Genomic DNA, 16,698 nt, shown 5'->3' with positions numbered 1-16,698 from the left:
ATATATATTTAATCAATTTTTATACTTTTAAGGAAGATCTGTTTAAAAAAACACACATACTAGTGTCATATATTACTTTAATGTTTTTATAGAAATAGATATACAACTTTATTTAACTTTCTTTATGTAAGTTTTTTAGTTATAACTATAGATTTTATAAATGTATATTCAGAACCCGACATAAGATGTTTATATGAACGTACAATAAAGAGGAAATATTTAAGGAAACAAGAGATATATCCTATAAATACCTTAATTAAACCGACAAATACGCAGTTAAATTGTGATTTCTATTGAGTAACTACTTTTAGAATATCCACTGGTAAGTTCTACAATCTGATTTATCCCTGTTTTAGAAAGCGACATTTATTACTTGTAAACATGTTCTAAGAGCGGATGTACTTTGGCTAAACTATCGCAGAACAGTGCGATTGTCGATTGTTTCGCAGCCAATTCAACTTTTTAGTTGCACAACTAAAAATCGAGTGGTACACCTCCATATAAGCTCATAGGAATCAAAGCGCGACTGAACAGTTATGAGATAGTTGAGTCAAAGGTGCTCTAATAATTGAATGTCAACTGACCCTTTATTAAAGTATTAAGCAAGTAGCATCCATTAAAAGGTTACGTACAAGGTTAAGAATAAAAATATAAGCAAAAAGGGTAATTTAAGAAAAGCGCTGAAAACAAAGTGAAAATATTATTATTTGTTAATCGTTTTACGCAGGTTTAAATTACTGCAAACATGGCAAATACCAAAAATGACTTACTGCTTTTCTTCGATCGACCACGGGAACCGTGCTTTCTGCAAAAGGGTGAAAAGACTATCTTCCAATTGCCAGATGAATATTACGTGAGTTGAATTTTGTTTATCATTAGGTATTTTTAAATAATTAGCAACAAGCTAATATGTTGTGTTTACTAATTTTGATATCTTGCAGCCGAAGAAATACGAAAATCTATCCGGCGTGATATCTAATAGATTCGGTAAAGGTGTTGACCGTGTGATACCTGTGCGTAAAATCGCATTACCCAATCTAGAAATACCAATGGAGTTGCCATATGACGCTCAATTCTCACTATTCATACCCAGACATCGGGAGATATCTGGAAAACTCATCGATATCTTCCTCAGTAAGTTTTTGAAATTCGAACATACTAAAAAGATACATGATTCAGTTCTCTTTCCCCCAGTATTTTTTGATGATTATTTTTCGTTTTACAGATATGCGCAATGTAGAAGATCTGATATCTATCTGCTCTTATTGCCAGTTACGCATCAACCCCTACATGTTTAATTACTGCCTCACCGTTGCATTATTGCATAGGTTAGTGACCAATAACTACATACATTTTCATAGATTAATAACTTCGTTTTTGATAGTCTGGTCTATTTAAAAGTAAAATAATAATCATAGAATTATACGTATTATTTCAGGAAGGATACAAAAGGTTTGAGCATCCCGAACTTGACACAGACTTTCCCCGATAAGTTCATCGACCCCAAGGTGTTCAACCGCATGCGATCTGCAGCCAGTGTGAACACAACAGGCCAGAGGGTATATTTAAAAAAAAAACTATTAAGTATTAAAGACTAAAGAAAAGTTTGATCACCCATTAATACCTTTTCCTTATTTCCCCAGTTGCCGGTTGTAATTCCACGAAACTACACAGCGTCTGACGCGGAACCTGAACAGCGCTTGGCATACTTCCGCGAAGACATCGGTGTCAATCTGCACCATTGGCACTGGCATCTTGTATACCCACCTGAATCTGCCAACCGCGAAATCGTTGCTAAAGATCGACGTGGGGAGTTGCTCTACTACATGCACCAACAGATTATAGCACGATACAACATCGAACGTTTCTGCAACGATTTACCTCGCGTCGTACCTTTTGGCGCCAACTTAAGAGAGACCATCAAAGAGGCTTACTTCCCCAAGCTGAATTCTGTAGTTTCTAGCCGCACTTGGCAACCCAGGTAAGACTAATTACAATTATAGAACTAAAACTTATTTATTTGTCTATGACATTAGAAAGTGCGAAATGTTTCTTTAAGGTTCGAGAACTCAGTTATGCAAGATATAGTGAGACCCGTGGAAAGAATCAAATTAGACCTATCAGAAATGGAAACTTGGAGAGATCGCATCCTGCAAGCCATCGAAAGCCAGTCTATTCTTTTGGTTAGTACTTAGTAACTACACATTACTTGTTTTAAGCTTCATCATCAGCTCAATATATGTCCCCACTGAGGGGCTCGGTGCCTATCGTATGTTAGGGTGACTAAAGCTTAGTCAACCACGCTTGACCAACTAGTTGACTTCACACATATCTTTGAATCCTCGCCGATATGTGCAGGTTGCATCATGATGTTTTCCATCGCCGTTACGTCGAGTGGAACGTTTTTTAGGTTTCATTGCCGTCAATTTTTAATATTACTTCCATACTTATTTGGGTTCGAAATAACGTCTTTAAAATGTCTTATAGCCAAATGGGAAACAAATGCCACTTGATGAAGAGAAGGGTATTGATATTCTTGGAGATTTGATGGAGGCGTCAATTCTGACACCCAACCGCGCTTTCTACGGTGATTTCCATAACATGGGACACACCGTGATGTCGTACATTCATGATCCGGATCATCGCCACCTGGTGAGTTTTACAACTTAGAAATTCACTTCCTAATTTGAAATTTCTTCTCCTGTATTCAATTGATAAAAGTTACAAACTAACGTTACGAAATGCTGAATGAAAAACAAACAACCCTGTTTAATATCAAGAATATCTTTTGAATTGCAATTTTATTTAACAGTTAACTACATTTTTTTTTAACACAATTTGAATTTATAAATGGCATTCTAGGAACTGTTCGGTGTGATGGGCGACCCATCTACGACGATGCGCGACCCCCTGTTCTACCGCTGGCACGGCTTCGTTGACGACGTCTTCGTCTTGTACAAAAACAAGCTTCCTCCCTACGCCAACGATAAGGTAAATACAATAATAATGAAGTTTATTTTATATGCCTGAACAATTAACTCTGAAGTATACTTAGAATACAACTCAAGACTTAGTTAATATAACCTCTTTTTGGTACTAGATGGGTACAAACGTTAATCGAAATATGTTAAGATGTCACAGACATCATCAACTTGCCCTCGTCCCTAACGAGTCGGCACAGTTGTGCTTTCCTTCCATACATTTCTATCAGCCGTCACATCTGAATCCACTCTATTCTTACGCTTATCCTTTTTCACACAATCCACCCATACTTTCTGCAGTCACTTTAAAAGTCACAGACAAAAATTTTAAATCTGGTTACAGCTGGACTTCCCGGGTATTCGCGTGTCATCTGTATCAGTGGAAGGCAAGGCTGGTAAGAACACATTCGCGACCCAATGGGAGCAGAGTACGCTGGAGTTAGGACGTGGCATGGACTTCTTCCCTCGTGGGAGTGTGCTGGCGACTTTCACTCACCTGCAACACGATGAATTTGATTATGTGTTAGTATAATTTTTTTTGTACCTATGGTTCCAACTTACGCTTTTCTGGCTCAAACCAGTGTTTTTATTGTAGTTAGAGGATAATCTGGAAACGAGAATAGAAGAGAGATCATTTTTAATTAATTTTTTACAGTATTGAAGTGAACAATTCATCAGGCAAAAAGGCGACGGGAACCGTGCGCATCTTCTTGGCGCCAATTACTGATGAAAAAGGAAATAAATTTACATTCAATGATCAGAGGAAACTCATGATCGAGCTGGACAAGTTCTCTCAAGACTGTAAGTATTTATTGAATACCACATTGGATTTTGGATCTCTTAAAGGCAGTTTTTGATATTATCCATTCTCAGCAGTTGTTTGCGAACTGAACATGCTTATATTTCTATGCATTTAATTTATGACGAACATTCGTTCAAATACACCAGTCTGTTTACTTTCTACTTCGTCGTTGATGATATCAGTTATAATCCTTTCAATTTCTTGAATTAAAAATTCTCTGTTACAGTGGCTCCTGGTAAGAATACAATTCGTCGTGCCAGCATAGAATCATCAGTAACCATTCCGTACGAACGCACCTTTATGGACCAGAATCAAAGAACTGGCGATCCTGGTACCGCAGAGGCGGCGGAGTTCGACTTCTGCGGCTGCGGTTGGCCGCACCACATGCTGCTGCCTAAAGGCACAAAGCAAGGATACCCAATGATACTGTTCGCTATGGTATCCAACTGGGCTGATGATGCTGTAAGTATTAGATAATTTAAATATCTAATACTATACCTAAGTCTATGTCCTATTAGGGAATCAGTTCACACATTGTTAATGTACATAATTTATTGGAAATATTTTGAAAGATATTTAAACTCCAACTTAAGTAGAATCGACAAAAATTAACAAGAAAGGTGAAATCCCTTATAGACGATAAAGGCCTTTCAAAATCTCCATTTTCGTTTCTATAAAATTATACATAATGGTGTTTAATATACCTTTTTTTAGGTTATACAAGATCTAATTGGGACCTGTAAAGACGCGGCATCGTTCTGCGGTATCCGAGACCGCAAGTACCCAGACAAGCGTCCAATGGGCTACCCCTTCGATAGGCCGGTGCCGGCGGCCGTGCAGACTGTTAAAGACTTCTTGAGGCCCAACATGGCAATCACTGACTGCAAAATACGATTTAATGACACAGTGAGAGTCAGAGGAGCGAAGTAAATTCAGCGTTTTATTTAACGTACGTAATGAAAGAGGTGTATTTCATTACTTGCTTGCTATGGACAAGAAGATGACGCTATGAATGTGACACGGCAATGAATAATGGACTTTAATTATAGTTGTAATTAGATGTAATGGGTCAATTTATCTTCGTTAAGCTCTGTTAATATTTGTACATATTATTTATTTTTTAAGACTGAATAAATCAATGCCTTTTACCAAAAAAAATAGTTTTATTATTATTTGCATTCTTCTCAAACAATTAAAAACTTAATACAAAGAAAGAATACTAATACACGTTATGATACAATGATCTAATTTTACAAATAAAAAATCAATCTATCGCAATGTTGGCTTTTAAAAATGATAAACTTACCACAGTTTCCTTTAGATAAATAATTCTTTAACAACCCGTCCCAAAATTCACACGCATTCATATAGACAAATAGGGTTCCCTGTTCATGCAACTAAAACATTTATTGTTATACTAGCTGTTGCCCGCGACTTCGTCCGCGTGGTATTACAAAACATACGAACTATATAAATAACAAAAAGCTACATATCCCTCGGGAACCGGACTTTTCTCGGCGATAAACCTTATCCCTTGTATACTCCAGACTTTGTTTTATATCTGTGCCAATTTTCAATAAGATACATGTGTTGAACCGTTGCAGAATGATCGAGTAAACAATAAAAAACTAAATTAATGAATCCCGCGGAAACCGTAACTATTCCCGGGATAAAAATACAAGGATAATGAATTATGAATAAATATTAGAGTCTGTTCACATCACCAATATGTCGTAAAAATAACGTGGAAAAGAAATTGTATTATAATAGTAAATTTTCCTTTTGTTTCTCACCAATGTATAACTTTGTAAGGGAAGTCCTTGGCTACTTAAAAACAGGAATCCTAGTTAAGTAGTCAAGGCAACACTGATTTAGGTAATTAACATTAGAGAGCAATAAAGATATTCTTATTTAAAAAAAAAAAAAAAAAAAAAAAAATAAAAAATGTGATAAAAACCTAAAAATATAATTAAACATACTTCTAATTTAAAAGAACATAAAAAAATTACGGAACCCCACTGATTTTTTTATCAAATAGTCACAATTGGGAATTTCCCAAATTATTGTATATAAACAGCAAGAAAACTTTTAACTGCTACATTTTAACCGTGTACATCACGGTTAACTATACCTATTTCATTTATTTTCATAATATTCTATAGTTATAATTCATCACAAGATTTCATTCATAAAACTTAAATTTGACATTTCATCACAAAAATCAAAATGGCGGATCTGAAAAAGAAGAACCTTCTATTATTCTTCGACCGCCCGACTGAGCCATGCTTCATGCAAAAAGGAGACGAAAAGGCCGTCTTCGACATTCCGGATCATTACTATGTGAGTATCTATAGACCGTAGACTGCCATACGGCGCGGCCCGGCAAACCTCTCTCTCCTCTCAATGCGTGATTTTCCCTAAAAATGGGTACAAAGGTTTCGCTTCATGTCGGGTTACAATTTCAGTTGTATCCTATGTTAATTTTGTCAGAAGTGTAAAAACAGTAAAACTGTTACCCTAATAGGTACGTTACACATCTGAAAGAAAGTTTTCTTCACCTCTTCCTCGTTCTTTATTCGCATTACAATCTCCATTACATGTACTAATTTCTTTTTTATTCCAGCCGGAAAAATACCAGAGTCTCTCGAACAAACTGGCAAACAGATTCGGAAACGATGCAAATCGAACTATTTTAATTCGGAACATCGCCTTACCTAACCTGGACTTCGCAAAGCAACTACCCTACAACGATCAGTTCTCCGTCTTCTTACCCACACACAGACAGATGGCTGGCAAGTTAACTGATATATTTCTGGGTAAGAAATTCAACATTTTATTAATATTCAAAGATAAGTAAAATTTTTCTGCAAACAACTACATTCTATTCCATATTCTTCAAAGACGCGAAAAATTTAAAGAAGTTTGAAATTAACTTACTTCATTTTTGTAACTCCTAGTTTCCAAAGGGTTAATTAGTTTAAAATTCGATTCGAGAATCATGTCTTTCGAAAACTCACTCAATTTTATCTGAACAATCTGATCGTTTAGATAAATCTAGCAGAACTGGAAACTGTTCAGTATTCGGTTTCGCCTGCGTGTGTAACGGGCTTAATTGTTGTTGACTGATGAAATTACTATCTTCTATATTCCAGGAATGCGGGACATTGATGATTTGACATCTATATTGTCCTACTGCCAGCTTCATATTAACCCGTATATGTTTAACTACTGTCTGTCCGTCGCGTTGATGCACAGGTATCATCTATTCATTAGTTCTACTTATACTCTATTATTAGTATTGTGAAAGTATTTTAATAAGAAGACATGTAACTTACATTTATGTAAAAGAAATATGTTATTCATTAATGGATAAAGTTAAGAATGTGTAAATTAGAGAAAGTTTGAAAGTAGCACCAGTGGTGGAGAAAATCAGAAGCAAAAAGTTAGCGTGGTATGGACATGTTATGTGACGATGGGGACATAAACCAGAAAGTGATAAGAATGAATGTGGATGGCTCCAAAGGTAGAGGAAGACCAAAGAAGTAGATTCAGATATGACGGCTGATAGAGATGTATGGAAGAGCAGCATATGCTGTGCCGACTCTCTGTAAGGGATAAGGCAAGTGGATGATGATGTTTTTCCTTGATAGTTTATCGCTTTATGTGATAAAAAATACTTTCTTTGAAATAACATTTTTCAAGTGGTAATGTATGGCAAATGATTCTTCTAGAAATGACACAAAAGGCATGGACATTCCGCCTCTTACGGAGACATTCCCCGATAAATTCATGGACCCAAAAGCATTTCGTCAAGCTCGACAATCAGCGAGTGTTGCAAAAACAGGCCCGAGGGTATGTTAATTTATTTTTTTTGTATAATAATCATCACACATGTATTGTCTCTCCCTAGGTCCCTTCTCCTTGTAACTTTCATTTCTTTAGTATATTGCGTCATATTAATCTTTGATTCTCTTTCATTACACAGCTTCCTGTACTAATACCTCAGAACTTGACGGCATCAGATCAAGAGCCGGAGCAACGCGTGGCTTATTTCCGTGAGGACATCGCCCTCAACCTTCATCACTGGCATTGGCATCTAGTTTATCCCTTCGACCTGACAACAGGGGGCATTGTTGATAAAGATCGCCGTGGAGAGCTCTTCTACTATATGCATCAACAAATTGTAGCAAGGTACTCTATACAATATATAGCACAAGGTTATAAAGCCTGCTAAGGGAAAAGATTAAAATCATAAGGAGTGAATGCTTTAATATCCATGGAATAGTTTAGTTCACGAAATTCTTCTAAATATAGCAAGGTGTAGAACCAAAGCGCTGTCAATGACCTACACTATTTTACCTTATTACCATAGTTTTGTAGTTTGTAAAAATAATTGTATGTTAGACTGTTATCCTTGGTGGTTTGAGGATTAAAATTTAATTCAAGAACTTTGGTCATAGAGCGAACTCCTCATCACCGTGTGCGTTATCTGTCATGGTGATTTGGGGTTCATTCTTTTCTTCATATAAGGAATACATCAATTTAATTTAATAACATTTCAGATACAACGTTGAACGCTTCTGCAACAACCTGGGTCGGGTGAAAATGTATAAAGACTTCAATGAACCTATCGAAGAAGCGTACTTCCCCAAACTGGACTTAAAGGTTGCAAGTCGAGCTTGGTCGCCCAGGTATGATAACAAACAACCAACAAATAATTACGGTGTTAAAAATATGTCTCAAGATAAACGATCTATACAAATTAATTAAGGTCAATTGTTCTTTAAAATTGTCCCCTTTATTACCAAAATTCGTATGTCCTTATTTATGGTTTTATTTTTAGATTTCCAGGCTCAGTTGTAGTCGATTTAGATAGACCAGTAGAACAAATCAAGATGGAAGTATCAGAAATGGAGAGATGGAGAGATCGTATTATACAAGCTATTGAAGAAAATGCTGTTCTTCTAGTCAGTATATTCAGTTTCATAGAACATCTGTTTTTACCAATATTAATCCAATTTAATTAGTAGTCATAATAGAACATCTACTAATTCAATGATTTACAAATAATTCCAGCCTGGAACTACTGGTCGTAAAATGCCATTGGATCCTGAAACTGGCATCGACATCCTCGGCAACATAATGGAGTCTTCCATCCTCAGCGTCAACAGAAACTACTATGGGGATTATCACAACATGGGCCATGTGTTCATCTCTTACGTACACGACCCGGATCATCGCTTTTTGGTAAGGTTTTGTTATAAACAGTCCGTTATACAGCTACCAGAAGACATTTTATGCGGAAGGCGGAGGACCGTTCTGTGGAAGGTATTGGGGAAGGTATATATACAACATTGGGCATATAAAAGCTGATGATGATGATGAACCAGAATAAGCAACAAACTGGAGCAACACAATACTCTTCTGTTTAACTTAACTTGTGATGGTATATAATTTTAAAACAGAGCACAATGGAATACAATGATATTTTTGTCTTATTAGCAATTTTTATTAGACACTAGTTTTCTCCCGCGACTCCGTTCGCGTGGTATTAAAAAAACAAGTATCCTATGTGTTCTTCCAGATACTCTACATCTATGCCAAAATTCATTGAGTTGCGTTCAGCAGTTTACGCAACAAACTCTAACAAACATCCATCCATCCCTCTAAACTTTTACTTTTATAATATATTAGTATGAAATATGTTGGGTCTAGGATAGTTCTATTGTTGACGTTATTTAACAGGAAAGACCTGGAGTAATAGGTGATTCAGCGACAGCAATGCGTGATCCGATTTTCTACCGCTGGCATGCCCATATCGACGACATATTCCAGATGTACAAGAGTAAACTGCCTCCCTACACGCGAGACAATGTAAGTTTATGTTACCCTAAGTAATGTTAAGTTAAAAGATTATTACAGTATAAGGCGACATTAAAGAAAAATGACATATGCAGATGCATATTTCCCCTACCTAGTATCATTTCTCGTCAAACCCTTTTCCCCACCATTGCTTATAACAAAAGGGTAAATAAAATAAAAGACTTAAAGTCAGCCTTAAGCAAGCACACTATTCATTGCACGTCAAAAATAGCGAAATTGCTTTAACTTGACGCCGTCTTCGGTGGTCGTGGAATTGCAGAGGAAGAGCCTGCTTATTCGTGCTATAGCGTGCGCACCACTGTTAAAAGACTAAATTATAACTGAGTTAATCTAATTTGAAGTTGGTAAAGAAAATTTAACAACTCATGTTATTAGTACAAGTGTCTGGTAAGGGTTACATGCTATGACAGTATCATTTATATGTACCCAGATTCTATTGTAATCAATTAAAAGATCTGATGTAATCACTTGCAAGAATTAATAAACAAAATCTTTACAGTTGGTGTACAACAATATTACTGTGACTTCAATCAAAGTAGAAGGTCCCTCCGGCACCAATGTTTTTGGAACATTCTGGGAGCGCAGTACCGTGGATCTGGGCCGTGGCATGGACTACACGCCGCGTGGTAGCGTGCTGGCCCGCTTCACGCATTTACAACACGAGGAGTTCAACTATGTGTGAGTAATTTAAATTGCCAGTAAGCTCTTAACGGTACGAGATCAGCAAGTAAAAACATAGATCACTTTTCAAAATTAAAACACAAGCATCAATCCAGCTTCTAAATCGGATCAATCGAAACTTCTGATCTTTATTGATTTTTTTCCCTACAGTATCGAAGTGAACAACAGAAGAGGGCAATATGCATTGGGCACAATCCGTATATTCATGACACCTGTATTCGATGACAACGGCAACAGAATGTCATTCAACGATCAGAGGAAACTCATGATCGAGCTCGACAAATTCACTCAAGCCAGTAAGTTATCTTTACTTTTAAATATTCAATCTATCGAAAAACAATTACCAAATGAAGTAACAGAATCTCTCTTTCAATGATACCCATACAAAGATAAGAACTTCAAACTCGCCAACCTAACTTAAAATAATACTGAACCCACTAATCAAGTTAATTATAATTTAGCATGAATTCAATACTCATTACTTTTGTCATGTCCACAGTGAAACCGGGTTTGAACACGATCCGTCGAAAGAGCTTGGATTCATCTGTGACAATCCCATACGAGAGGTCATTCCGTAACCAGTTGAACAGGGGAGGCACCGCCGGGAACCAGAGTGTGGCGGAATTTGACTTCTGCGGCTGCGGCTGGCCACACCACTTGCTCATACCCAAGGGCACCACTAAAGGCTACCCCGTGACCCTGTTTGTTATGTTCTCTAACTGGAATGACGATAGAGTAAGTCAAAGACCATGTTATACTGGTGATAAGATAAAGGTTATCTAACAGTAAATGTTGCATCTCTTAAAGTCTACGTCGTTATTCTTTTATCCTGCATAATCTATGTATTCTCTAGTGTCTATGTATACTCTTTGTCATAAATTGTAATTTTTCCTTGACAGGTCGCCCAAGATTTGGTGGGTAGTTGCAATGACGCTGCATCGTACTGCGGTATTCGGGACAGACGTTACCCTGACAAGAGATCTATGGGATACCCCTTCGACCGTCCCGGAGCACCTTACGTTAGAAATCTTCAAAACTTCATCACAGAGAACATGGCTATCACCGACTGCACGATTCGTTTCACCGATGAAGTCAGAGATCGCAAACAATAATGCGTTTTTAAATTATAGTTAGTATTAATTTAATGGGTCAATAGATTTAGAAGATGTATTAAATATTTTGTACATAATCATTTTATTTATAAGTCTGAATTATAATTATGCCTTTCAATCGGTTTGTTTTTATTTGATATTCATAAATGAAACGAGGAGTGTTAATGTCGTTGTTTGTGGCCGATTTTATATTCCATTATTTTTTCACTATCTCAGATCGGTAGTTAAAAAGCGTAACGTAATATGCAATTATAATTGACAACATGTACAATAAAATTATTCGAGTTAGTCGCCGGACATGATTACATTACTCAATGAATGGAAACTTGATTCATTAAGTATTAAACGTAATTAAATCATTATCGTAATTAACGATAGAGTTGTACACAATCTAATTATAAATAATTTAAAAAAAAAAAATTTCGGCATTTATTAAATAAAAAGGAAAATGAAACTTAACTAGTAAATATTAAATATTAGCTTTCACCCGCGACTCCGTCCGCGTGGAATTAAAAAAACAAAAGTGAGTAGCTTATGTGTTATTCCAGACTGTGCTCTACATCTATGACAAAATTCATTGAAAACAGTTCAGCAGTTTAGGCTACAAACTCTTGAAACCAATTAAAAGTCTCATATCAATAGAAAGTCAAGAAATTTTTTGTATTTCCCTACCAGATCAAAGATGGATATTTGATACAAAGAAGGTATAATTAATGCTTTCTCTTAATATCAACCTACGAATGAAGATAAAAGTGTTGAGTCTATGGTCGTCTATGAACTCCTCATTCCAAAGTTCGTTAGCTCCCTTCTAGTATAAAAAAAAACATCTCATTCTAAACCCATTGAACACATAATTACCGTTTTACGCAATTGTCCTACAATTAAAAACGTAAGCAATTGCTAGTAAAGGATGTTTCACATTACAGATGTAGTTTTGAACGTTTTACGATAGTCTACTAACTACAGTTTCTAATTGCTGAAGGAAGGGGCTGCAAAAACTAACTATTATCCAGATACATGAATGATTATTTTAAATTTTCAATTATTTCTTGATACAAAATTGTACACGACAGTCAACGCGAAACGATATAAAATTGCTAGGTTATATCCTTAAATCAGTATTAAAATTGCTTTTATTAAAGAAGTTTAATTTAAAAATGAACCAGCTAGCAATATTGGTGAGTAGAACATATTATAATTAACGTTAGAGTTTTTATTGTAACAGTGATAGAGCCCGCATTAAAATCTTCCTGTTACTGGGCCGGCTCGCCACGTCTGTTACCACGACCACATAGAAGACAGGCGAGAGGTGGGAGCAATTCTGCGATTCGTATGATGACTGTGACACCAGAGGCCTAATTTTAGTCCCTTTTCTTTCTCATTGTTTTCTTACGTAGGAAGGATGGGAAGGAAAAAGTATTTGACGTTGGAGGTGGAAGGAGAAATGTCCTTTTTATGTGCTACTCTTTCTCCGTTGATTAAGGGAAGGTAAAGCATCTGCAATTGCGGATGTATATGGGTAGCGATCGCTTCGCTTTCTCAGCGAATTCAGATGGCCACTCGCTAGTTTGCCATCTTATATATTTAAAATATAATCGTGCTTCTTCTTATTGGTTTATTATTTATTTTCATTTAACAGACGCTGTCTGCTTTCGCTGTGTTAGTTGTGACATCACCAATTTATCACATTTCTAACAATAAAAACCATAGAGGTATAGAAACTGGTTACCAATATTTGGTAAAACATCAGAAAGTCAATCGTAATATGACTAAATGTGATTCATATAAACCTGGTATTAGTATTGTAAGTACTACGTTTAAAGGACGAAATGTTGAAGAGAAGAAAAATAATAATTATTTAAATTTAAAACCAATAATCGAACGAATAATTCCTGTTAGAGATTTATTAGATAATACTGATCCAAGAAATGATGAAGGACAATGGGAAGTTCTTGGAATAGGAAACAATACAAATGATATTCAAAATTCTAATAATAGTAACAACAATCAAACTAACACTGGTGAATTAGATGACTTCTTCATTAATAATAATGTAACTAATGCTGGTGAATTGAATGACTTTTTCAATAATAATAATTCGATAATAGTAATAATAATAAATAGAAATTATACCGGTGATTTGAACGACTTTTTTAGGACGAACAATAAAGCTGGAAATACAGAAATAAAATCTAGTAATAGCAATGATACTAATCTAAACACTGAAACTAAAAATTTCTCTGGTGATTTGAATGACTTTTTTAGAGATGATAAGGAAGTGAACGAGAACAGACAAAATCAAGATTCGTCTGGCGAATTGAATGACTTTTTTAGAAATGTCAAAGTAGTCAATGAGATTGGGAATCGAAAGAAAGAAACTAAAATTTTCTCTGGTGAATTGAATGATTTTTTTAGAAATGACAAGGAGAGAGGGAATTGAAAATAAATAATAAAAAATGTTGAAGAAGTTAATAAAAAAAAGTTATAGACGAATAAAGTAATAACTATTTCGTCAAATTGCCAGTCGATGAGGAATTCTGTTGATTTTAAGAAAATTTAGTTTTCAAATTATCCTAAAAGTTGTTATAGCATTTGTATCTTATTAAAAATATAACAAATTGTTATTTGGTGTTTTATTTTCTATAGTTTAAATTAATTTGAAGACTATAAATAGTTAAAACCATCAGGTATATGCTAATTATTCTTAAAAACCAACGAGTCTAGACATGTCTATAGCCTATAGACTTCATAAAACTTTTGCCATAGAAACACAAAAAAATTACAGTTTAAATGTTATCGAAAACAACATTCTTTCTTAATTAGACATATTAAACATAACTGTGTCATTAATTTTACATCATTTTGAGGTTAGCAAATTACACAGGAATGTCATTGAAACTATAAAAGGAAAAGTTTGGATATCGTAACAAAAGTCAATCAAGATGTCTCTTCCATTGTACACGGTAAGAACATAATTATATATTACACCAAATAAGTCACTTTGTGTTATTTTTTCATTGTTTTTTTATAACCATGAAGCCTTCGTCCGCACCATCTGCATGGATTATAAAAAAACAAAAAGGACCCTATGCAAAGTAACTTTCAACGAGATGCGTATTGTAGCCTAAACTGCTAAACGAATCTCGATGAAATTTAGCATAATGTAGAGGATAGTCTGGTAGAACACATTGGCTACTTACTTCAGTTTTGTTTTTAATTCTAGTTAGATTAAGTTAATAACGTCCTATTGACAACTATGTTTTATTAACTGTAATATACTCGTAATGTTCTATTCATGACAAAGTAAAGTAAAAGAGAATAAGTATAGCAAAAGGAGAGTAAGAAAGAGACAGATAATTTATTAATAATTCCCCAACCAGGTGTTCATTGGCGTCGCAATTCTCTTTATCAACGTCAACGGGCAATGCGCCGGACTCACGGATCAATGCGGCTGTAATGCTGTCACAACACCAAGAACCATCGAGGTCGTCCACGTTAGAGAACCAGAGAGACCACAATACATTCCGACCGTAGAAAGGCAACGACCAGTTGTACTGCAACCGACTATACAAAAATTCTTCGTCGTACCAGAGAAGAGACGGTCTTCGAGATATCCTAGCACTGGTTCTACAGGGTGTAGTAAATGTGATAAAAAAGAGATAAGTAAAGATGACTATGTAATGATGCCAGTTGCCGTTCGCCGGAAGGTTGTCAAGAAGAAGAAGAGTTCAGACGAAGATCTGGAGTAATTTAAAATTGTGTTATTTATTACACTATTTATTAAATTGAGATCTGTAATGCACTGATAATTTTTAACGTAAATTTGTAGGTAACTAAGTAAATTATTTGAAAGTAGATTATTCTGTTAATTGAAAATAAATTAAATTATTGTCTTACATAATATGTTTTTTTTTTTTTACTTAATCTATACTTATCATAATAAAGCGTAAACACACTTCTTTGTTGCCTAAGATGTCAGCAATTATAGCATATTTTTAAATAGTTCTTTGTTTAATAAAAAGCCCTAAACTTACGTCACACTTCAGGCTATATATTTTCACGCCATTAAACTTAGGGGGTAAATATTTTGGATAAAAACCCTAATGTGGAAAAGAGACCAAAAGTTGCTGAAACATCAAGGAAACAAAATTGTCATGCTTTCTCATCATGTCATGTCTGTCATTTTGACATTTGAAATTGAATATGATAAGTGTAATCAAAAAAAACAATTTTCATAATTTCATGCGAATAAAGTGCCCGGGAATAGCTAGTCTATATATTCTATATATATTATAATAAAGCGTAAACACACACTTCTTTGTTGCCTATGATGTCAGCAATCACAGCATATTTTCCAAAAACTATTTTTGTAATAAAAAGCCCTAAACTTACGTCACACTTTAGGCTATATATTTTCACGCCGATAAACTTAGGGGTAAATGTTTTGGATAAAAACCCTAATGTGGGAAAGAGACCATAAGTTGTTGCCAACATCAAGAAACCAAGGTTGCCATGGTTTGACATCTTATCATGTCATTTTGACACTTGCAATTGATAATTTGACAAATGGGAACAATAAAATGAAGGTTTTATAATTTTATGCGGATGAAGTCGCATGGGAACAGCTAGTATTTTAATAAAGCGTTAACACACACTTCTTTGTTGCCTAAGATGTCAGCAATTACAGCATATTTTTGAATAATTCTTTTTTTAATGAAAAGCCCCACACTTACGTCAACTCTAGGCTACATGTTTTCACGCCATTAAACTTAGGGGGTAAATGTTTTGGATAAAAACCCTAATGTAGAAAAGAGACCATAAGTTACTGCCAACATCAAGAAAGAGAGATTGCTAAGGTTTGCCATGTCATGTCATTTTGACATTTGCTATTGATAATTTGACTAATGTAAACATTAAAATAAAATTTTCATAATTTCATGCGCATGAAGCCGCACAGGAACAGCTAGTGTATAATATTAAGTATTTACGGCAAAACTCCTTTCTTTAAGAACCCTTATAAAAAGTATATAATAATAATAATAAATCTTTATTTCAAGAAAATCTCATACTTTGTTAGTAAAAACAGCTTATTGCCTAGTGTTAGTAATCCTAATAATAAAGAGAAGAAAACACTTTTATTTAAATTACACTTCAACTACATTTCTTGCAGTGCAAGAAACTAAATCGTCGCACTATTGCACTATCGCATCTGGCTGCTAAAACAACCAGGAGAGAGTTT

The 16,698-nt window shown here is 35.1% G+C and overlaps 2 protein-coding genes across 2 annotated transcripts; both read left to right on the top strand.

Annotated features, from left to right (window-relative positions):
- Positions 1 to 250: 250 nt before the first annotated feature.
- On the top strand, positions 251 to 4,934 carry LOC106107498 (phenoloxidase subunit 1-like). The gene is made up of 13 exons (XM_013288378.1): positions 251 to 322; positions 728 to 853; positions 942 to 1,134; positions 1,226 to 1,328; positions 1,439 to 1,559; positions 1,644 to 1,981; positions 2,060 to 2,183; positions 2,488 to 2,652; positions 2,863 to 2,991; positions 3,325 to 3,503; positions 3,637 to 3,782; positions 4,010 to 4,245; positions 4,498 to 4,934. The coding sequence occupies exons 2-13, from the start codon at positions 746 to 748 to the stop codon at positions 4,711 to 4,713; spliced, it is 2,058 nt and encodes a 685-aa protein (XP_013143832.1). The 5' UTR covers positions 251 to 322; positions 728 to 745; the 3' UTR covers positions 4,714 to 4,934.
- A 993-nt stretch (positions 4,935 to 5,927) lies between these two features.
- LOC106107483 (phenoloxidase subunit 1-like) lies at positions 5,928 to 11,577 on the top strand. The gene is made up of 13 exons (XM_013288356.1): positions 5,928 to 6,123; positions 6,407 to 6,599; positions 6,936 to 7,038; positions 7,515 to 7,635; positions 7,769 to 7,974; positions 8,346 to 8,474; positions 8,627 to 8,750; positions 8,860 to 9,030; positions 9,529 to 9,657; positions 10,166 to 10,344; positions 10,498 to 10,643; positions 10,847 to 11,082; positions 11,247 to 11,577. The coding sequence occupies exons 1-13, from the start codon at positions 6,010 to 6,012 to the stop codon at positions 11,457 to 11,459; spliced, it is 2,064 nt and encodes a 687-aa protein (XP_013143810.1). The 5' UTR covers positions 5,928 to 6,009; the 3' UTR covers positions 11,460 to 11,577.
- The last annotated feature ends 5,121 nt before the right edge of the window (positions 11,578 to 16,698 follow it).

Source organism: Papilio polytes, unplaced genomic scaffold, assembly GCF_000836215.1.
Source record: "Papilio polytes unplaced genomic scaffold, Ppol_1.0 DF824269.1, whole genome shotgun sequence".
Classification (NCBI taxonomy): domain Eukaryota; kingdom Metazoa; phylum Arthropoda; class Insecta; order Lepidoptera; family Papilionidae; genus Papilio; species Papilio polytes.
Note: the sequence above shows the minus strand (reverse complement) of the source record. Positions and strands in the feature narration are given on the sequence as shown.